The sequence below is a fragment of the Nyctereutes procyonoides genome, unplaced genomic scaffold, assembly GCF_905146905.1.
Source record: "Nyctereutes procyonoides isolate TBG_1078 unplaced genomic scaffold, NYPRO_anot_genome, whole genome shotgun sequence".
Lineage (NCBI taxonomy): Eukaryota > Metazoa > Chordata > Mammalia > Carnivora > Canidae > Nyctereutes > Nyctereutes procyonoides.
The window spans coordinates 15,493,934-15,517,930 of NW_026575145.1; the positions used below are offsets into that span (position 1 = coordinate 15,493,934).

Sequence of the window (23,997 nt, forward strand, 5' to 3'; positions counted from 1 at the left end):
TAGAGTATATTCTATGTCCTAACAGCAAACAACTTGAAATTAAATACAAAAGACAATTCCAAAATCATCTCAGATATAAAATACTTAGAATAAATTTAACAAAAGTACAAGACCAATACACTAGAAACTATATATTACTCCAAGAAATTAAAGAAAATCTAAATAAGTATAGAAACATACCATGCTAATGGATTAGAAGCCTCAATGTTGTCAGAATCTTGATTCACAAAATATTGATCTAATATATTCAGTAACATCTTAATGAAAATACCAACATGCTTTTCTGTACAAATTGACAAGCTGAATCTAAAATTTATACAGAAACGGAAAAGACCCTAATGTAGCTAATACAATTCTGAAAAAAAAAAAAAGTTGGAAGCCTCACCCTTTCTGACTTTAAGATTTCTACATAGCTACAATTATCAAGATAGTATGGTTTTACTGTAAGGCTTAAATCAGATAGACTGAACAAAATACAGTGTCCAAAGATAAACCCATAAACATACTCAACTGATTTTCATCTAATGTATTAATTCAAGGGGGAAAAGGAAGTCTTTTAAACAAATGGTGCTAGAACTAGATAAACTACTATTTGTTTTCCCCTCCACCAAGCAATTAGTTTGATTCGGACACTATCTACCAGTATACAGCATCAGATTCCACAAGTTACTTAAGGGCTTAGTCTCACCAGACTACTCCCATCAATCAGACACCAATCACAAGTCCAAGTTATTACCTGTGCTTCTGGACTGACTAGCTATAAATCAGAGGTTTCCATGACCCTCTCCTTCAGGTTTGATTAATTTGCTAGAGCAACTCACAGAACTCAGAGACACATTTACTTATGTTGACTAGTTTATGATAAAGGGTATTAGAAAGGATATAAATAGCTAGATGAAAAGATACAAAGGGCAAGGTCCAAAAAGGCTCTCAGCATAGGAGCTTCTGTCCCCACAGAACACAACCCATCACCAATCAGCAGCTCATCAACAGTTTTCAGAGCTTAATATGCACCCCACCCTCCATTCCCTTCCCAAAGGCTAGTGGGTGGGGCTGAAAGTCCTAACCCTCTAAACAATTGGTCTTTCTGGTGATCAGTCCCATCCTGAGAGACTATCCAGGGGCCCCCACCCTAAGTCACCTTACTAGCATGAACTCAGTGTGCTCAAAAAGGGGCTCCTCATGAATCACAAAAGATACTCCATCACTCAGGACATCCCAAGAGTTTTAGGAGCTTCGCACCAGGACTCAGGGACAAAGAACAAATATATTTGCTATTATACCACAGCTGTGAAAAAATATAAACCCTTATCTCACTTCCCACACAAAATTTAATTCAAGATGTGCAGGCCAAAACTATAAAGTGTTGAGGAAAAGTATATAAGAATATCTTTATTACCTTGGGGTATACAGGCAAACATTTCTTAGGACACAAAAAGCACTCAGCATTAAAAAAAATTTTTTTTTCGATAAATTGGATTTCATGAAAATTTAAAACATCAGTTAATCAAAAGGCAAGCTACAGAGACTAGAAGAAATATGCCCAATACATATATCTGACAATGGACTCATAGCCAGAATATATTTAAACTCTTGCAACTTGATTACAAGAAGAAAAATGAGCCAATTAAAAAAAAATGAGTAAAAGACTTGAACAGTCACTTGATAACAGAAGATACAGAGATATCTAATATGCACATGAAAAGGAGCTAAACATCAATGATCATCAGGAAAGCACAAACTACAACAATGGGAAGGTATCATTTTATACCCACTAGTGAAGAGACTGACAATACCAAATGCTGACAAAATGTGAAGCAACTGTAAGTCTTATGAACACCTGTACAAGTATTTATAGCAGCATTATTCATAATAGCCAAAAAACTGGTGTCTATCCAAATGTCCATCAACAAAAGAACAAACAGTATTTGATTGTATTCATGTGATGGAAATACTACTCAGCAATAAAAACGACTCAACTACTTATATATGCAACAACAAGGATGGTGTTCAAAAGCATTAGGCTAAGAGAAAGAAACCAGACACCAAAGGCTATATAGTCTGTAGGGTTCCATTTATATGAAGTATAAGAACAAAACAAAACTCACTTATGATCTTAGAAATCACAACTGTGATGGTCTATGAGTGGAGGAGTGAATAGAAGGAAACCCAAGGAAATGTTGTAGGGGCTGGAAATGTTCTCTATCTTGATTGGGGTGTGGTTACACAGGAATATACATTTATCAAAAATTACTAAACCATACACATAAGATCTTGCATCCCGTAGCACATATAAATTTAACTCAATAAAATATCATGAGACAAAGGAAAAAAACTTTAAACCAGACTTTCAGTTCAGATGGCAGACAGACCACAAGTACTTATCTTCTCCTCAAAACAGCAACTAGGAAGAGACATGAAAGGAACTTCTAGAATACTAATATTCTATTTATCATGTCTTGAAAAATTATATAGGAATTTTCACTTTGGGATAATCCATCTATCTGCAGACTTCTGACTTGTACATTCTTCTGTATGGATATTACACTTAATTTTTTTCAGCAGCCAATGAATCAGGTAGCCTCCACAACCCAATGCTGTACAGAACATCTATCCAGCTACTAAACTTTCACAAAGGATGTTAAACTTACCAAAAACTGCTTTCTAAAGCAAAGCAAAAAACAAAACCAAAACACTCCTTAATTAGCAGTTGAGATAATCAGTACCGGTCATAGTCAAAAAATATCAGCTTTTCAGTTACAATTAAAATGCAGAAACGATAACAGTAACTTTTCAAAAGACTGTAAGATAAATATGTAATGACCTAATATCTTAGAGGATATCTAGAGTATACCAATAAAATAAGTTATGGAGTCATTTTCTCACCCCATCTTTTTTCTGATATTTTATAGCATATTTGCTAAAAACATACTTTCAGCACTTATCAGAGTAAATTGATTTTTTATGATTTATGTGTCAGAGAGCCAAATATCCAAATCTCCACTAGGTTCTCTGCCAGACTATCAAATTCCATAAATATTTTTTAAACTTAGCATTTGATGAATATTGAGGTAAACATGAATAATGTCAGATGACTGAAGTGAAGAGAGGTAGCTGAATTCAGAGACCAAAAATGTATAATGCCAGCAATTAACACAATTATTCTATATTCTCTGACAGTATTCAGCAGTAGATAAAAAGGCTGGGTTATTGGAGGGATATTGACTGAGACTATGGAATGGGATCCTATGCTTCCTCTCTTCCCCAGTATCTCACAGAATGAAAAAACAATATATTCTGGTTCCTTCAGACTTTTGATCTTTCACTTCTGGTCTCATAAAGTTTTCTTCATTTATAAAAGCAGTTACTAAATCTAAGTTTCAGGTGCAAATTTTTTGCATCATAATCAATTTGCACTGTCAGGTTTACTCTCAATTCTACCGTGAGACATTCCCTTTGCCCCTCTCCTGAGGGCATGTGCACACCTATCTCTCTCTTTCACCTTCAGGGGCTCCTTTGCAGAGATGTTTTCACCACCTGTTGCAATCTGGGGCTCAAGTGGATCTTACTTAAAAAGGACACTTAGAGGCAGGATCCTGCATCACTCAGAGGGGAGCACCAATACTTGGCTTATCTCTGTGTCTCTTATCACTGATTTGGATCTCTAAGTCTTTGTTCACTGTGGAAAGCAGAAGTATTTTCATCTTCTTGTGGCCATCCATAAGGCTTAGGTGAAAATCTGAATCATTTCCTGTTGAGAATTACAACACTAATAGAGGAGGGGAAAAATTAGCATTTAAAATATTCTGATAACAAAAATCAGAGTTTTTCTTTTCTGTTCCTAAATTTCTATTGACTCTAACTTTAAATATAAGATGAATAAAGACTGTTTTATAATTTCCTTAAAAAAAATAGAGGCTGAGTTAATCCACACAAATAAAGGATAAAGATTAAGGTCACAAGGAATTGGTAAAGAAGAGGTATTGTTGGGAGTATAACTGAAATAGCCAACTATGAGATCTGAGTATAAAAGAGGAGGTAATACAGCAAGACTTGAATGCACTAGGAAAGGAGGAGGATTCTGGGACCAGAGATCAAAGAGCACATTTATTAGAACTCAAGTAGCAGAAGAAAGACAAGATGTGACAATCAAAAAAGAAGAGTTCAAGACATATTTCATCTACCAACTCTTGCAATTAGAAATGAATATAGGAATATCTATGAATAGAATTGTCAACCAATGACATGGTGCCTGACCCAAAGTGAAATCTGAATAAATAAGTGGTAATTGCTGTAAATAGTGGAGAAAATCCAAATTACTTATAATATTTACCTAGAACATAATTAACTATATATTCACATCTACTAGAAAAAAAATCAAAGTTATTTCCATAAATAACATATAGCCCATCTGATATTTTTAGGTTACCCAATCAACTGTTCTCTTCCTTAAGGATAAATTAAGTTGATTGGAAAGATATTATATACATAAATATAGAGCCAGATGTACTCAAAATAAAAAAAAAAATTTCATTTTGTCCTAAAGCAATTTTAAAATGAGCATGATTTATAGAATTTTTTCTATACCCCAAGAACATCTACACTGCCCTTATAACTCAATATTGGCCATAATGAGATTAATCATAAATTTAAAGACGGCAGATTACTTATAAAATAGATTTCTTGATCTCACCGCAGATGAAACAAAGCAAAAGAACAATATAAAATAAGACATTAGGATTTTCAGTAGAAACAATGGGGAAGATTAAATCACAGACCAGTGAAATTGGTCTTGGCGCCACATAAGTCCTTATATACTCAGTCTATCAGCTGGATTCTTTTGCAAAACATCTCAAACCTGACTGAAAATTTTAACAACTCCCCAATCAGCAAGTGCAATAACCACAGTGTGCCAATAATAAAATGATATTCAATGCAATTTTCTTACCTGCCTCAACAGTTTCTCAATGGCTGACATTACCATAAGGCCTCTCCAAACAACTGGTGCAGTCTCTTCAATCAAGAAGCCCAAAGACATACTGTAACAGTAAACCAAAAATATAACTAATTTACATATATTAATCAATATTACTCTGAAAAGTAGCATAAAGTAAAAAAGATATACTTACCAAGCAATACCATAATTCAAAAGAGGTCTCATTAGGTTGTCTGAAATTAAAACAAAAAATATACATATATAAACATACTGACCTATTTTCTTATCAAAAAGTGTCAAATTAACTCAAAAAAGTGTCAAATTAAAAATATAAATGGCTACTCATATGTTGCTCTTTAATTTTCAACTGATTCACCTCAATCTGCAACAGTTTAAATATTATACCAATCATACAACCAATAGTTCCAATACCTACAAATAGTTGGAATATAGTTTGATTAAGAAGCAATCCATCTAGGGGCATCTGGGTGGCCCAGTCAGTTAACTGTCTGTCTTTGGCTCAGGTCATGATCCCAGGACCCTACTAAGCAGGAAACCTATTTCTCCCTTTCCCTCTGACCCTCTCCCTCACTTGTGCTTCCTCTCTTTATCTCTCACTCTCTCTCAAATAATTATCTTTCAAAAAAAAAAAAAAGAAACTATATATAATTTTCAAGTGTTTCTAAAAAATAAGTAATTTATCCACCAATGCTATTCATATATAAATAATAAAAACTACATACATATTATGCATATACATGACAAGTACACATACAAATACGCACATAGGCATCTAATAAGTTCTCTGAATTTCTTCTTTTGTCCTTACTTAAAGAATTTGTAAAGTATAAAAAATCCAAGAATAGAAAAATTCTATTTTGTATTTCAACGTAATAAAAGCAGTATATGAAAGACTCATAGCAAACATCTGACTCAATGGTAAAAGATAAAGTTTTTCCTCTAAGATCAGGAACAAGACGAGGATGCCCACTTCTGCCACTTCTATTCAACATAATACTGAAAGAGCCAGAGCAATTAGATAAGAAAAAGAAATGAACAGTATCCAAATTGGAAAGGAAGAATTCAATTTTCTCTGTTTACAGATGATATTATCTTATGGAAAACCCTAAAGATTCCACAAAAAAACTATTAGAGCTAATAAATGAACTCAGCAAAGTAGCAGAATATAAAGGCAACACAAAAAAATCCACTGAATTTCTATAAACTAATAATAAACAATCTGAAAAGAAAATTATGAAAACATTCCCATTTATAAGAGCATCAAAAAGAATCAAACACTTTGGAATTAAGGTAACAAAGGAGGCCAAAGACTTGTACAATGAAAACCTCAAAATATTGCTGAAAAAGTCAAAGAAGACATAAATAAAAGGAAACACATACCATGTTCACTGACTGGAAGACTTAATATTCTCAATACTGCCCAAAGCAATCTACTGATTCAATGCAACCCTATCAAAATTCCAATGACATTTTTTGCAGAAATAAAAAAATCCGTCCTAAAATTCACATGGAATCTTAGAGGATTCAAAACAGGCAAACCAATCTAGAAAAGAAGAACAAAGTTGGAGGATTCACATCTCCTGATTTCAAAATTTATTACAATGCTACAGTAAGCAAATCAGAGAGATACCAGCATAAAGACAGATAAAGAGACCAATGGAATAGAACAGAAAACCTAGAAATAAAACCATCACATATACAGTCAAACACTTTTTGATGGGAAGCCAAGGTCATTCAATGGGGTAAGGACAGTCTTTTCAAAAACTGGTGTCCACATGCAAAAGAATGAAGTTAGACCCTTACATATAGAAAAATTAAGTCAAAATGGATCCAAAAAAAAAGTCAAAATGGATCAAAGACCTAAATGTAAGAGCTAAAACTATAAAACTCTTAGAAGAAAACATAGAACGCTTCATGTCAATGGACTTAGCAATGTTTCTTGGATATGACATCAAAAGCACAAGAAACAAAGTAAAATAGGACTTCATGAAAAATTTTAAATGTGCATCAAAGACAGTAAGTAAAAAAGCATGCCACAGAATGAGAGAAAACATCTGTAAATCATATATCTTATAAGGAATTCATATCCAGAATATATTAAATCTTAAAACTCAACAAAAACAACAAAAAATGAAACACAGACAATAGAATATTATTCAATCTTAAAAATGAAAGAAATTCTGACATATGCTAAAACATGGATGAATAATGAGGACATTATGCTAAGTGCTAGTCACAAAAAGAGAAATACAGTATTATTCTCCTTATACGAAGTACTTAAAGTAGTAAAAATCATATAGACAAAAAGGAGAATGGCAGTTGCCAGGGACACAGAGTAAGAGCAATGGGGAGTTACTGTTTGAAGGATATGAAGTTTCAGTTTTACAAGACAGAAAGAGCTAAAGAGATGGATGGTGGTGATGGTTGTACAACATTATGAATGTGTAATGTCACTGACTTACATACTTAAAAATGGTTATCATGGTAAACTTTATGTTATGGGTTTTTACCACAATAAAAAAATTATTTTAAACTCTACTTTGTAATATGAGGCAAGAAGTTGCATTAATCTCAAGGGAAAAACAATCTACTGATTATGTCTAAGTAAAAAAAAATTACACTTTACACAATTAACTAACAAGTTTATATTACTATAAAATATAGTTTATCAAACTATCTGTGCAAACATATTCCCATTCATTCTTCTATTATATTCTACTTCTCCACCATAACAAAGTATAATAAAAGCCTTCTAGATATTTCATGCAATTTGGACTAGTATTAGGACAGATCATAAAAATCTAGCAGGATTATGTAGTCAGATTCCATAAATGTTTCTCCTTAAAGAGACTGAAATTGAGAACTGTAGATAAGACATATAGGCACAGTTAATATGTCAGTTCTTTCCCAACTTAAAATTTCAGAGAAATAACCTTTCTTCATTGTGCTCTGGACTTTTTTACTTCTATATTCTTCAACTTTATATGCATACAGATTAAAGAGTCAAGTTCTTACCCTACAACCCAGGAACTACACTACTAAGTATTTATCCAAAGGATACAAACATAGTGATTTGAAGGGGAAAAGGAACTCCAATGTTTACAGCAGCAATGTCCATAATAGCCAAAATATGGAAAGAGCCCAGATGATCACTGACAGATGAATAAAGAAGATGTGGTGTGTATACACACACACACACACACACACATACATACACAAACACACATATATAAAACACATATATAACAGAATATCACTCAGCTATCAAAAAGAATGAAATCTTGCCATTTGCTATGACATGGATAGAGCTAGAGGGTATTATGCTAAGCAAAATAAGTCAGTAAGAGAAAGACAACATAGGACCTCACTCATGTGGAATTTAAGAAGCAAAACAGATGAACATAGCGGAAGGGAAGGAAAAATAAAATAAGATGAAAATAGAGAGGGAGGCAAACCATAAGAAACTCTTAACTGTAGGAAACAAACTGAGGGTTACTAGAGGAGAGGCAAGTAGGGGGATGGGGTAACTGGGTGATGGGCATAAAGGTGGACACTTGATGTAATGCACAAGGGTGCTATATATTCAACTGAAGCACTAAATTCTACCTCTGAAACTAATAACACATTATTAAACTGAATTTAAATAAAACATTTTTTAAAGACTTTATGTATTCATGATAGACACACACTGAGAGCCAGACAGAGGCTGAGGGAGAAGCAGGTTCGATCCCAGGACCCCCAAGTCAAAGGCATACACTCAATCACTGAGCCACCCAGGTACCCCTCAAATAAAACAATTTTTTAAAAGATTTATTTGTTTATTCATGAGAGACACAGACTGAGGAAGAGAGGCAGAGACATAGGCAGAAGGAGAAGCAGGCTCCTTGCAGGGAGCCTGATGTGGGACTCAATCCCAGATCCCAGGATCATGACCTGAGCTGAAGGTAGGCTCCCAACCACTGAGCTACCCAGGTGTCCCAAATAAAACAATTTTTAAGAAAATAGTCAAGTTGTACTATAAAATTGTTACCGAAAGTCAATATCCTCAACTCTTTCCCATGTCTTACTCCCTAGAGCCAACAAATCTCAACTCGACTGATTTTTTTTAACTTCTTTTTTGAATTAATCTTAGGCTTATAGAAAGTTATAAAAACAGTACAGAGTCCTCATATCCCATTTACCTAGCTTTCCCTAATGTTATCATCTTCCATAACCATAGTACAATTACTACAAACAGGAAATTAACAAAATAGTATGATTAATTAATCTGTGAACATTATTCAAAGTTTCACAGTTTCTAGTAATCTCATAGAATATTATAGGATACAGTTCTTTTTCATGAACATGGGCACACTTTTTATGCACTCATTCTCTCAATGTAATTATACATTTTTATTAGATCATCACATGTTATTAACAGCTGAGCAATGTAGCATACAATATGATTATTTTTCCTTTGACTCCCTGAATTGGTGGTAGGAAGACCTTTGTGGTGCATTTATGTGTTTCCTTCATTTTCTATGTATTTCCGAGTAATCTGTTCCTAAACTACTTTCTAATTGTATAAATATCAAATACATTAATCAAATGTACTAGGCATTCATGTTTATTATCTTGAACAAGCTTCTGCTGAACTCTTTGGTGTCTTTTGAATAACACATTCTTACTTTTTTTAATATTTTTTATATTTTATATTTTTTTATTTTTAGGTAATCTCTACACCTCACCTAAGTAGTAGACATTCACACTTATCTGGTATTAGCAATATGCCGGAAAAAATCTCTGTACTTACTACTCTGTTCCCTGGCTCCAGAAATCAAAGAAGAGTTTTAAATATACTGAACACCAAGGTTCAGGAATATATGTCTAAAAAAATTCTAAGTTGAAATCATACAATAAAGGCATTAAATCCAATTTTTTTAAATGAGGACAGAGAATATACATCCTCATTTCATGAATTTTAAAAATATTTAAAGATAAAATAAAGAAAGTAGTTTTATAAAAACAAGGTTTTATGCACATATTCATGACAAGAAATTCAAAGGTACAAGAACCTCCAGAAAGTAGGAAAGGACATCCAGTACAAAGTTAACAATTTCACTTTCTCACCCTCTACTTTCCTATTCCTTCTTTTCTTTCTAAAACCGAGATCCTTTTTTATGAGATATCAGATGCAAGAAAGAAGCTGAATCTGCTAGTATTCTTTCCGGAGAACTTCAAGTGGCTGGGTTTGACAAAGTAGTTCCACCAACTTAGTACCCAGTAAAGGTTTAAAATACCCTACTTGTTTACCTGGAAGAAAAGGATTTAGAGAAAGTTGAGTAAAGACAGGAAAATGGAGTGTATCAAAATTCAAATGCCAACCTGGACAACCTAAAGGCAGTATAATAAAACTGTATCCACATCGAAGCAAATGGTGGGTATTTGTCGTTTCTAGTGGCTGAGTAATATTCTATTGTATACACATACCACAGCTTCTTTATCCATTCATCTTTCAATGGGCACCAACGCTGGATGGAACTGGAGGGTATTATGCTGAGTGAAATAAGTCAATCGGAGAAGGACAAACATTATATGGTCTCATTCATTTGGGGACTATAAAAAATAGTGAAAGGGAATAAAGGGGAAAGGAGACAAAATGAGTGGGAAATACCAGTGAGGGAGACAGAACATGAGAGACTCCTAACTCTGGGAAACGAACAAGGGGTGGTGGAAGGGGAGGTGGGTGGGGGGTTGGGGTGACTGGATGACAGGCACTGAGGGCGGCACTTGACAGGATGAGCACTGGGTGATATGCTATATGTTGGCAAACTGAACTCCAATAAAAAAATTAAAAATAAAATAAATTAAATTAAAAATAAAATTAATTAATTAAAAAAATAAATTAAAAAAACTGTATCTAGTAGTGGAAAGGAAGGATATCTAGAATATTAGAGTAGGGAGAGGAAAGACCATAAAGAAAATTCTTCAATGTTTTTACGATTTTATACCTATCACTTTTAATATTAAAATTTCATTTATTGGAAAATAAAATAAAATAAAATTTCATTTATCGGGGTGCCTGCGGGGCTGTTGGTTAAGTGACTGGTTCTTGGTTTCAGCTCAGGTCATGATTTCAGAGTCCTGGGATCAAGCCCTGTGCTGGGCTTCACACTCAGTGTAGAGTCTGCTTGAGGATTCTCTCCTTCCCCCCTTGCCTCTCCCCCTGTTCTCACTCTCTAAAATAAATAAATAAATAAATAAATAAATAAATAAATAAATAAATAAATAAATAATAAAGTCCTTTATATTTTTTTTCATTTATCTTCAGCATACTTTACCTTTTTGTACCAACTTGGAACCTCATAGGCATCCATTCATCTCAAAATTGAAAGCCATTCAGGTATCTTTCTTAACATCCAACCTCTTTCCCAGGAAAAGGAACTGTCCCTTTCTTTTCCAATTCATTCCTTCCTTAAACAAAATTCTCCTTTTCTCATGTGGGTGATTTCCATTAGGAAAAGGACATGAAACAAGTGCACCAGTCTTGAGAGCTTAAGCTTTGTAGGAAATACAAGTATTTTTAAATGGAATATGCTCAGTAGATTATAAACGGAAGGGGGGCACCTGGGTGGCTCTTAGTTCCAGCTCAGGTCATGATCTCAGGGTTATGAGATCAAACCCCATGTGGGGTGTGGAGCCTGCTTAAGATTCTCTCTCCCCCTCTGTCTCCTGCCCCTGCTGGTGTGCACCTTCTCTCACTCTCAAAAAATAAATAAATATATACACACCACACACACGGGAGACTAAATAAGGGATATTTTAGAGCAGAAGTGGTAACTTAGACTCTTGTCTACTATGAGGCTAAAATTTTATTCATTTACTTAATCACTTGGCAAATTACTTACTGAGTAACTAGAAGTATAGATAATAAACTTGACACACTACCTCTGAAAATCTGCTGATTTATATTGTTGAGTGTAACAGGAAGAAATGAAAGAAAACCTAGGTGATAATGGAACTTTAAGATGATAAATACTTGATTTACATGCTCCTACTTCCACAAACCACATACCACCCTTCCTGGCCTCCAGCTCTTTATATCTGCCTTGGCATCATAAGTTATCACTAACTAATCACTAACTGATCACATTCTTTCCTGCTGAAACAAGTTAATGGACTCAGAACAATGTTCCAGGCTACCAGTTGATATTTAAGATGAAAACTATGCATGATCTCTGAGTTAAAGGAGTAGTCAGGCATCTGGGAAGGAAAAATTTTAATTTTTTTTTATTTTATTTTACGATAGTCATACAGAGAGAGAGAGAGAGGCAGAGACACAGGCAGAGGGAGAAGCAGGCTCCATGCACCGGGAGCCCGACGTGGGATTCGATCCCGGGTCTCCAGGATCGCGCCCTGGGCCAAAGGCGGGCGCCAAACCGCTGCACCACCCAGGGATCCCTGGGAAGGAAAAATTTTGAAGATGGCAGAATGAACCACTTATGTTCACTAGAAGAGTAACACAATAGGAGTTACATTTTATGTCATGAGGCACTGCAGAAGATACTTTACAGATACCGTATTTCACTGAATCCTAACAACAATCCTATGAGGCAAGTACTATCTCCATTTTACAGTTGGAAAGAAAAGTGGAAGCCTATCCCCAACCTCCTCCCTGCTTTATCCCTTTCTTCCACTGCAGCCTCCAAACCAGCTCTCCATAATCATTTCCTTTCCTGATCTTCTCTAGGATCTAACACTTAACAAATGTTATCCTGTATGATTATTTATCTTTTTTATGGCTCTAACCCACTTCCCCAACTAAATATCACATTCCCCTTACTTAGTATAACTGGTGTTCAAAGCCTATGGTTATATAATAACCAAAACAATTTTCTAAATAGTTCAATAGTCAAAAGTAAATAGATACTGAAGGAAACCTGCACACCCTATATTTGGTCATCTAGGCATTTGTAATGCAGTAAAATATTATTTATTATCAGAAATTAGCCACTTAATAGCTGTGAACAAGTTGTTTTATATGACATATAGATTCTTCAAATGTCATGCTTCATATGAAGTAGTTTAAGATCAGAAAACTAAACTAAGTGGCCCAAAGTTAAACGGCCAGCAGCAACAAAAGCAGTAAGTTCCATATTATTTACATATGTTTAAGTTTCATATTTTTTCCACACACATATCCAAAGAAGCAGGAAGCTTAAGATCATGCAAACACATGAGATCAGAAGATAACACACAGTTGGATAGTTAGCTAGTATAGATTTTCCTTCAACTGCTTGAAGACACCCAGACAAGTTCCACGAAACGATTTAACAGTGCTTCAGAGCACAATACACCAAGTTATTCCATAAGTAATGTGAATTATGTTTTAAGTCAATTGCAAATTCTTAGGATTACTAGCTATAGCATTACAGTTGACTGTTTTGGTTATTTTGATATAACTTTTAACTAAATTTCTATAATCTCCACAATTTTTCTGTTGATAATGGTGACATTTCCAGTGTTCTTATCTAATTTATATTCCAAGTAAGACTGGTTTTCTTCTCTTAGCTCTCTTGGCTTCTTAAAAATCTCAAATTCCTTTTTATTTTTTTTTTTGAAGATTTTATTTATTTACTCATGAGAAACACAGAGAGAGAGAGAGAGGCAGAGACACAGGCAGAGGGAGAAGCAGGCTCCATGCAGGGAGCCCGATGTGGGACTCGATACCAGTACTCTGGGATCACACCCTGTGCCGAAGGCAGATGCTCAACTGCTGAGCCACCCAGATGTCCCAACAAATTCCTTTTTAAACAGCAATAGTTAACTGTAAATAAAAAGGGTTCCGGAGCAGGGATTTGAAACATACTAAAAATGCATGCCCATAACACAGTGACAAAAAAAAAAAAAGAGAGAGCATTTAGCAGCAAGTCAGCAAAACAGGAGTGAAATAGTGGGACTAGAAAAAGATATCTTAGCCATATGACAAGGCCTTAACACAAAACTGCACTTCTAAGAGTAACTAGAACACCTGTTACTGTGTATATACTGTGAAGCAAAGAAAAAAAAATTCTAAACACAAAAAAATAAAGACAAGGGGCACCTGGATAGCTCAGTCAGATAAGCAGCTAACTCTTGGTTTAGCTCAGGTAATGATCTCACGAGGGAAGGGCTTGAGCCACACGTCTGCATCTGCATCTGGGCTCCACACTCAGCAGGGCATCTGTTTGAAGATTCTTTCCCTCTGCTTCTCCACCCCCCGCCCCCCACGGAGGCATGTGTATGAGCACACTATTTCTCTCAAATAAATAAATAAATCGTTAAAAAAAATGAAGACAAAATGATGACTGTCATTATAAAAGTCCCAATTAAGAACATAAACAAAATAGAGAAAATAACCAGGTGTACTACAAAGACAAAACACTGACTTCAGTGTGGACTTTATACCACGATGGTTAAAAGACTTTCATAGACTCAACTTGTTTTAAGAGGAAAGGAAAAGATACAAAGCCTAGAAATGAAAAGCTATTTTAAGAAGACTACTGAAAAAATTGATCTAACATAACAAAAACAATGTAATAAAAAGACACAGCTGTGGAATATAAATAAATTATGATAAAAATATAAAAAACATAAAGTAAATTTACAAATACTTAGGGGCCAACTCTCTTCCATAAATATTTTGTATACACAATAAAAGCCTTACTACATTACCCATTTAGTTATACCAAGGGTTTGGTGGCTCAAATAGTCCATATATCAGAGTATATATACAAGAAATCAAAGGAAAGAAGTAATAGCAAGTACAGTCACTAATGTCTGTGACCCCACAGTAAACTGGACACTGCACAGAAACGTAATGAAATACTGCAATGTCAGATAGTTTTGTGATTCTGGCTACCACTCAAGTACTTCTAAAATAGTGCTTTCAAAACTCCACTCTGTGCCATCCAGGATTAAAAGTCATTACCTTATAAAATAGGTGTAACCCTAACAAAGGCTAAACATAAATTACCATTCTTTAAAAATTAATTTTATTTTAAATATTTTTAAATAAAATATTATTTTTAATAAACACTAATTGCTTAGAATTCTATCCCTTCACTCATTTAACATACTTACTGAGCATCTACTATATGCTTAGTATATAGTATCAAACATTTCAAAATTTAAAATCATTTAAAAATCATAGTTAATGTCTCAGATTCTCTAGTATGTTTGATTTTCTTAAACATTAAAAGCACCTTTAAAAACACAGATATATATTATTACAATGATTATAAAACTTCTTCCTAAACTTAATACAAAATTATTAATGATAGATTTGTTTCATAACTAAAGGTAGCATGTTTACCAAGATATGGTTTAGGGATAGTGATCATCAGAGAGTCAAGAAAGGATCACAGGACCTAGGGGCTCCTTCTAGGAGAGCTCTACCTGTCTAGGATGCCAAATTTCTTCTGACATTACCAGGAATTTTCAGGCCCATTACTTTTCCTGCATCTCAATACATTCCTTCAAATTTTTTAAGCAGCCTCCTAACACAACATTTAATTGCCTGCTTTAAGCTGGTGGTATTTTGTTCACTATACTCAAATTCAACTAATATCTTTACTGACTGATTAGATTTTGCTTTTTCTCTTATCTTTCTCATCTGACTCAATGCCACAATGCTACATTCTTTTTATTGACAGGAAAGATGCAACAGAGAAATTACTTTGTAGTTTACTGCAGTTCTCAAGAGTGTATCATTTTACAAAATAACCAACAATTAGGTATGAGATAAATTATGACTATAAAGCAGAATCTTACATGCCCACCATTATTTATTACTTAACTTCCATGCTGGCTACTTATACAGTCATTAGCCCTAAAAGGCTGAAGGTAATCTTTTCAAAGGGTGATCAGATATCTTAGTAAGGTCAAGAAACTGTCCATGTTTTCAAGGACCAGCATGAACTAGATAGCAAACAAGGAACATAAACATCACAAAAGTCAAATTACCAAAACTTTGAGGGCTCTTGATAATGAGTAAGCCTAAATGAAGTGTCAATGTGTACATTCAAGTATCTTACAGTGAATGCAGTTTGTCTACTCCTTAGAACTAAGGAATTTAGATGGTGGGGCGGGGGGGGGGATCACAGACAAGCAATAGGGAAATAAGAGATTAAGGGAATCTGATGAACCTAGATGTTTCCTTACTTACTTCCATAACTATGGGAGTTGAGTAAGCATACCATAAAAAAAGTAAAGTGTAAAGAACTGATTTTATCCCTTTTCACCCTTATTGCATTGCTCACCATTTTGTACTAGGTAATTAAAAATGTATTCATTACAACACTTCAGAATATGCCAAGAAATAATATTCAACTTGGGCAACTTCATTTAAGAGGCATACTGACATGACCCATGGCCAGAAAAATAACTAGAATGGTCAGCATACTCGAAACTGCATTAATATATGAGAAAAAGCTGAAGGCTGGAAATTGCATAGCTGAGAAAAAAACGTAAGGCTGTGATCATGGTATACAAATATTTCACAAGTTATCAAAAGAAAATAGATTAGGTGGTTCTCATGAGGACAGAACTAGTAAAAGTATGTCAAAGTTATGAGGCAGATTTTTATTCAGAATAATAACATTAAATAGACCTGTCATGACACAGCAAAATCTCCCTTACTGGAACTGTTTAGGCAGATCATCACCTATCACACTTCTGTGGATTCCGTAATTTTATAATACCACAAACCAAGAGTTTCAAATACAGCTTACGCTAGAGAACAGCAGCCATTTTAATTCATGTTCCTAATTTGTCGGTAATTAAATGTTCTCAGTCTCTGTTTATAATAAGGAATGCCTCATTTCCACCAAGGTTCCTTTTAATGACTTACAGAAAGACTGAATTAATTATCTATCTATGTCTATTAATAAGTTAAAAGTAGAAGGCATGGAACATACAGCTGACATGTAAATATAGGTTACATATAAATAATCACCACTACCATGTTTCAGAGTTGAATAAAGTACTTTGATATACATCAAAATATTTCCTTCTCTTTCCCTCTGGTAATTCTCTTTTCCTCTGGTAATTTTCTTACACACAAATACATTGTGGGTTACGGAGTATCTAGATTCTGGCCTACCACTCTGGGCAAACTTTATTATTTTATTACCCTCCTTACCTGTAACGTAAATTTGCTGATGAACTTAATGGAATCTAGATAACGTAACATTATTTCTTCCTCCCTGCTTTCATCAATTCTTCAGTGCACACACAGAACACTAGTTAGGAGTAACTATATATATAGAAAGGCAAGCAGATGACAATATATAAGATGGATTTTCTCTCGTTTCAAATCCTGAGTTTGTGTCTTGAAACAAACACCTCTGCTTCTGAAGGAAAAGGCCAGGCAACTACTATAAGCCTGTCCTTCTTGATATCTGTCATTCTTCCTTCCAGCTCACCCTGTTCTCAGAATTAGGGATCCCCATATGGATTACATCAAAAGCAGAGCAGAATGAGGAAGGAGAGGGAGGTCAGGGTATTTCATTTCCTGGTTTTTCTCTCGGGGGCGGGGGGGTGCGGTGTCTTGGGCTGGCTGGGTCCCTCAAGTGAATCTCACTGTTCCTCCCGAGAAAGACATCCCTACAGGACTGTCTCCTTCCAGATCCGGATATGTTCCCTCCCCTCACCTTGAAGTGGATAGAGTGTGTCAAGATATTCATGACAGTTGAGGCTGAACAAAATCATATCCAATTAAAGAAGAAATAAATACTTAGGGAGACTCTACCAATATCTTCCCAAAACCATTCCCATTCAGTATATAAATAAACTAAGGCTATGAGAGTTTAACACAACTTGCCCAAAGTACACAAAGGTAATAAGTTATAGTCAGGATCTGACTGCAAGTCTCTCAGATTCTAAAACCCTACTGTATCTTATTGACTGCCTTGTAATAAGTCTTTTGCGGAGTCTAAGAAATAAATTTCATCAAACCATGCTATCAACTCAATTGATGCATCCTGTGTTACTATCAACCACTTGTAATAATGGGGATAAGCAGTTAACATTTACTAAAAACCCTTAAATTTATTATCTCACTTCTTTTTCATACTGCCTTCAAAGTTGTGGAATTTGCCCACGAGTACACAGCAGTAAGTAGTGCCATGGGAACTGGGGTTGAGTCAATCTAAACCAAAGCCCAAGATCTGGGGATCCGTGGGTGGCTCAGCAGTTTAGCGCCTGCCTTCGGCCCAGGGCATGATCCTGGGGTCCCAGGATTGAGTCCCACATCAGGCTCCCTGCGTGGAGCCTGCTTCTCCCTCTGCCTGTGTCTCTGCCTCTCTCTCTCTCTCTCTCTCTCTCTCTCTCTCTCTCTCCCCTCTCATGAATAAATAAATATATATATATATATATATATATATATATATATATATATATATATATATATATAAAGCCCAAGATCTTTCCATCACATCACACTGTCTTAACAGAAGCACAAATGACAGGCCTCAGAATAGTCCAAAGAAAAGGAGTACATGAAAAACTATGTCCCAAACCACAGAAAGGGAAGAGAGAATATTAAAGGGAAAAGGGAATGGAGTTTGAAAAGGAAAAAAGAAGTATGACATGTTCTCTTTGTATATTGGCACTATCATTTCCCCATTTCCATAAGATATGATTTAATTCTATCATCATCATGGAGCCATTCTCTACCTCCCCTGCCCTCAATCTTACCCTCTCACTGGTCTCCTATATATATTTAAATCAATTATGTGACTGAGCACATTATAAATGTATATAATGTACATTAAAGGACATTATATTGCTATTTCTGAGTGTTTTATTAATCAGGCACAAGCAGCTTGAGGACAACTTTTGTATCTTACAATCCAGATTCCAGGGCAGCCCTGGCGGCGCAGCGGTTTAGCGCCGCCTGCAGCCTGGGGTGTGATCCTGGAGACCTGGGATAGAGTCCCACATTGGGCTCCCTGCATGGAGCCTGCTTCTCCCCCTGCCTGCGTCTCTGCCTCTCTCTGTGTGTGTGTCTCTCATGAATAAATAAATAAAATCTTTAAAAAAAAAAAAAAAAGAAAAAAGAAACAAAGTGTTCAAAAAAAAAACAAACAAACAAAAAAAAAAACAATCCAGATTCCAACATGAATGCAGTGTCTGTGTTGAGGATAATCATATTCAAACATTACATTTTTAAAAAATTATTTAGAAGTTTTTCAAAACAGGTTATCAGCTCTAGGTACCTTAACACCAGTAGAGTAAACAAAATAAATGGAGAGAAAAGAACTAACTCAAATCTCTACAGGACTTGTTTACAAAGTGCCACATCTAAATTATTATTTCCAGACTTCAGACATAAACTTTAGAGCATTCATTTCTACATCATTTTTAAGTAAGGAAAAAAATGAGGCCAAAAATTTCATGAAAGCCGTAATAAGAATTACTAAACTAGAAAGTAAGCCTTCTGACTTCTGGTTGAAGAACTTTCCATTAAACCAGTAGTTTTCAAGTGTTACTGGTCCTCTGGAGATCCCAAGAAACTTTCAGATAATCCAAAAGGGTAAAACTATTTTCATAAAAATATTAAGATATGATTGGCTCTTAACTGAAGTTGTCTTTCACACTGATGGTCCAAAAACAATAGTAGGCAAGACTATCAGCACCTTAGTAAAAAACAAGGCAGTGGCGGAACCAAACCCTATTTTATAGTCACCATATTCACCATCACATACAACAGTAAAAAAAAAAAAAAAAAAAAAAAAAGCCAGTTTCACTGAAGAATGTCTCAATGAAGTGGCGACAAGTATTTATCAAATCCTGACCCTTGAGTACATGTCTTTTTAAACATTCTGTGTGACAAATGAGAAGTACACATAAAGCACCTCTGCTGTATACTGTATTACATTACAATGGCTCTCAAGGGAAAGCACTTATGTAACTGAGTTGTAAGCTAAACAAGATATATTTTTTCATAGAACATCATTTCTGCATAATGATGGGTGCTCAGATTTGGATATTTAGTATACAAAATGAAATGAGCCTGTCACTTCACATCATCCAATTGACAATATTTGTTTCTATGACAAAATTAGAACTTTCATGTAAAATTAGATTTTCTGAAAAAACCTTTATCTGGTCACCATGAGTTTAATAACTTCTGATACTTAGAGAACCATCTGATAATACACAATATAGTACTAATAAACGGATTGTTTATATTATATAATTAAACATGTAAACAACTGGAAGACCAGCATAAATCAGTGAACTAATATTTTCTAAATGACAGTGCATGATGTTATAAAATCCAACTCAAAGTCTAAAATAGACCAAAGATTTGAATATAACAGACTATGAAAAGTTCGCTGATACAGTCTCAGATTCCATACTGCAACTAATCTCTAAGAAGCCACCACTTATCAAAATTGTGGTATAATATCAAAGAAGAGAATCCAATAGTTACTTGAAATAACTAGTAAAATATCCTTCCTTTCTCCAACTACATGTCTATGTGAGGTTATATTTTCCTCAAATACCTCAGCCAAAACAACATATTGCAACAGACTGAATGCAATGCCAAAGTAGATATGAAAATCTAGCAGTCTCCTATTATGCCTAACATTAAAATGATTTACAAAAATGTAAAACAATTCCATTTTATCTTGGTAATTTTTTACTTCAGAATACATAATGTTATTTATGTTATTAACAAGTTTGTGTTTGTAATTTTTAATGAATTAATAAATGTTTTTAATTCTCAGTTTTAATTTCTAACTTGGTAAATATAACCTACATTAACAAAAGCAGTGTGGGATATTTTTAAGAGCTTAAGAGTCTCCAGAGGCCAAAGAAGTTTGAGAACTACTATACTATGTTATGCTATAATGGAACACTCAGAAGTTGAAGATGAATAGAGTAAAAAGATTTATATCTAAAGTAGGAACCCTGAAAACATTCAAGTTTATGAGAAAAAGTCCCACTCTCTACCTCAGGTCAAACCTGGAATTAGGTGATAGACAGTTATTGTTTGTTTTGGAGGAAAGAGACATATAAGAGGACAATCTGATACCAGGACAAACCGACAGATTCTCCAGACAACCTTCAACTCTCCACAGCCCCCTGTCACTACTACCATTTCCAGTCTCTATCTGAAATTACAAAGAAACAAAAGTCAATAGAGAGGAAGGAGGAAGGTTATAGAGCAGACAAGGCAGGCCTCAGGTACTGAAGATAAAAGACCATTTTGGGGTAGAAGTAGTAGTAGAAGGATGATAGATTAAACTGTGATTTTTAAATAAAACATCCCATATATATATTTTGTTCATGACAGATGGAATATATCACCCATAGTTTAAATGTTCATTTTTTGTTTAATATGAAAATTTAAAACAAAATTTAAAGGTAAACATAATTTCTCTTTTTAATATGACCAAGTCTCTTGCTCTTTTTCATGCTTTATAGTTGAAAGCCTTATCAGATCCAGGGTTGGCAGGACTGCATCACAGAAAGATTAGAAGTTCTTCTGTTTCCATGGTCCTCTGTTCATACCTTCCCGGAGTACTTAGTGTGCTGACATTTTCCATCTCCCTCACTGGACTGCAAACTTAAGTACAGAGTTTTCAACTTACTTGTCTTTATTTCCTAGAACATAGCACAGTACCTTTATAGACATGTTCAATAACAGATTCCCAAATGACTGATTTCCCAAGGGTCATATATATTTTATAAAATATATTTCTTCAAGAAGTACAGCACAAGTTGTACTGAGATATCTTCAAAATAGTGGTTGTAACATACTATTAAACTTAAAATATAATTTTCAATTATTAACTTATTTAGCCACTTTGAAAATATTTGCTACTTCCTCCTAAAACTTCCTCTTGGCTTCTAATGTTCATATTTTCCTTGTCTTCTCTCTACTTCTCTGGTCAGCTCTTCTCAGTCTTTCCCTGATCCCTTTGGGTTCTATCCTATCAAATTCTATCCTCAGTCCTACATTTGACTCTCTCTATAACTCTTTTGGGCTATCATAGCTAAGTCAGAATTTCTCAACCACAACCTAACTGACATTTTGGACCAGGTAATAATTTGTTGTAAGGGGATGCCTTACAGGATGCTGCAGGATGTCTAGCAGCATCTCTGGCCTCTACCCACAAGATCCCTCAACTGTAACAATCAAAAATCTCTATTCATTGTCAAACGTCTCCTGAAGGAAGAAAATCACTCCAGGTTGAAAATCAGTGATCTAAACTAGCAACTTCAAATATACACACATGCACACATGCACGCACACACACTGCTAACTCCCAAATCTGTACTGTTAACCCAAACCTCTCTCCTGAACACAATATATTCCAATCACCTGTTGCCTAACTCTCTTTGGACATCAAATTCAATAAACCTTAAATCATTACTGCTTTCCTTACATTTATTCCTTTTCCTTCTCTGCTCTATCTTGATAAATGACACATTTATCTACACAATCACTCAATCCAGAATTCCAGGAGCCATCGGAGACACCTTTTTCTCATTCAAATTCAATGAATTACCAAATCCTATTATTTCAATCTCCTTAATATTTTTCAATTAGGTCCCTTCTCCTCCATTTCTACTGCCATATACTTAAATCAGGCCTTATAACATCCCACCTGGATAACTATAGTAGCATCCCAACTGGCCCTACCCCACATCTGGTCCTATTACCTTTCCTCCACAATGTTGCCAAAATGATCTTCCTAGAACACAGAACTGATAGTATCACTCCCCTACCTAAAATTCATGAGAGTTTCTCACAGCCTGAGTTACACGTCAGTTCCTCAAACTGAAAGCACAAAAAGGCTTTTATGGTAAGACCATCACCTATCTTTCTTGGCCCAATCTTACTCTTGCAACTAACCCACAGAGATTCTTCACTTACTGCCATACCAAACAATTTGCATTCTGTAGGCTTTTAACACATGATAATATTCCTTCTGCCTGGAATTTCCTCCTTACTTTCAATCCTCAACTCCTTACCACCAACTCCTGGCTCATCTATTTTTTAAAATTTAGCTCAAAAATCATTCCTCCAAGAAGACTTCTCTAAATTTCCAGTTTGACTTATAGTCCCCATCTCAGTTCACAAAGAAGCATGCTTACCTTCTATTATAGCATTTACTTATGCTTATTATGCTTTGATCACTGGCTAGTATATCTATTATAAGCTCCAAGAGAATGAGCAACAAAACTTATTTGATCTGACAGCCAACAAATCAAATATTTTTCATACTTACTAACTACTAACTATAGGATATACCCAATAAGCATTTGCTAAGTAAATGGAAATAATGTTTCCTTTAACATTTCACTTTTAATACATAAGCAAATTTTAAAACTAGATTTAAAATAAGCATAATTTATTTCTAAAGCAACCACTTTTATTTTAAGTCAGTGTTAGGTTGCAAGTAACAGAATTTTAAAAGATGCTTTACTTAAATATATGTGTGTATGTACATATGCATGTACATGTGTATTTTTTTTCCAGCTATGGAATCTGTAATAAACATTTATAAGTAAAAAGCCATATTGTATCCAAACACAGCCATCTAAACTCAGATTACCAAGACTGTTATCTCAATTTTAGTTACTATTCTTGCCAAAATCTGACTGAACATTCTTGCTTATTGTGAGGCTTTGGTCAAGTGTACAACGTGAAATATCAAATTTGCAATCAGTTGTTTGAAATAAGAAAGTGGCTTACTGAAGCACCCGTCTTTATCTCAAACATCAGTTAAAACTTAGCCCTTATACTCAAGTCCCAATCCCCACAATATTATTATACTTAAAACTGATAAGCATTACAAGTCCCCCCAAAAACCTCAATCACAAAGAAACCAAGTTTTTAGATCTAGAGTTTGATACTATCAAATTTTATATTTTAAAATTAAAAAGTATATGTTATGTACATATACAACACGATGACTACAGCAAATAATACTGTTATATTTTTAAAAATCAAAAATTATCAAATTGAAAGAATAAAATGACTAAAAACACATAAAGCTATT

At 34.6% G+C, this 23,997-nt stretch overlaps 1 protein-coding gene across 7 annotated transcripts in view; it reads right to left on the reverse strand.

Annotated features, from left to right (window-relative positions):
• The window catches only part of NUBPL (NUBP iron-sulfur cluster assembly factor, mitochondrial), a 205,468-nt gene that overhangs the window by 116,920 nt on the left and 64,551 nt on the right, over nt 1-23,997 (reverse strand). For all 7 annotated transcript variants that reach the window (XM_055309324.1, XM_055309323.1, XM_055309321.1 and 4 more), the window contains 2 exons: nt 5,130-5,169; nt 4,949-5,039 (listed from right to left, as the gene is read on the reverse strand). In XM_055309324.1, coding sequence (XP_055165299.1) covers nt 4,949-5,039; nt 5,130-5,161 — 123 coding nt within the window. In that variant the 5' untranslated portion in view covers nt 5,162-5,169. The remainder of the gene's footprint in view (nt 1-4,948; nt 5,040-5,129; nt 5,170-23,997) is intronic.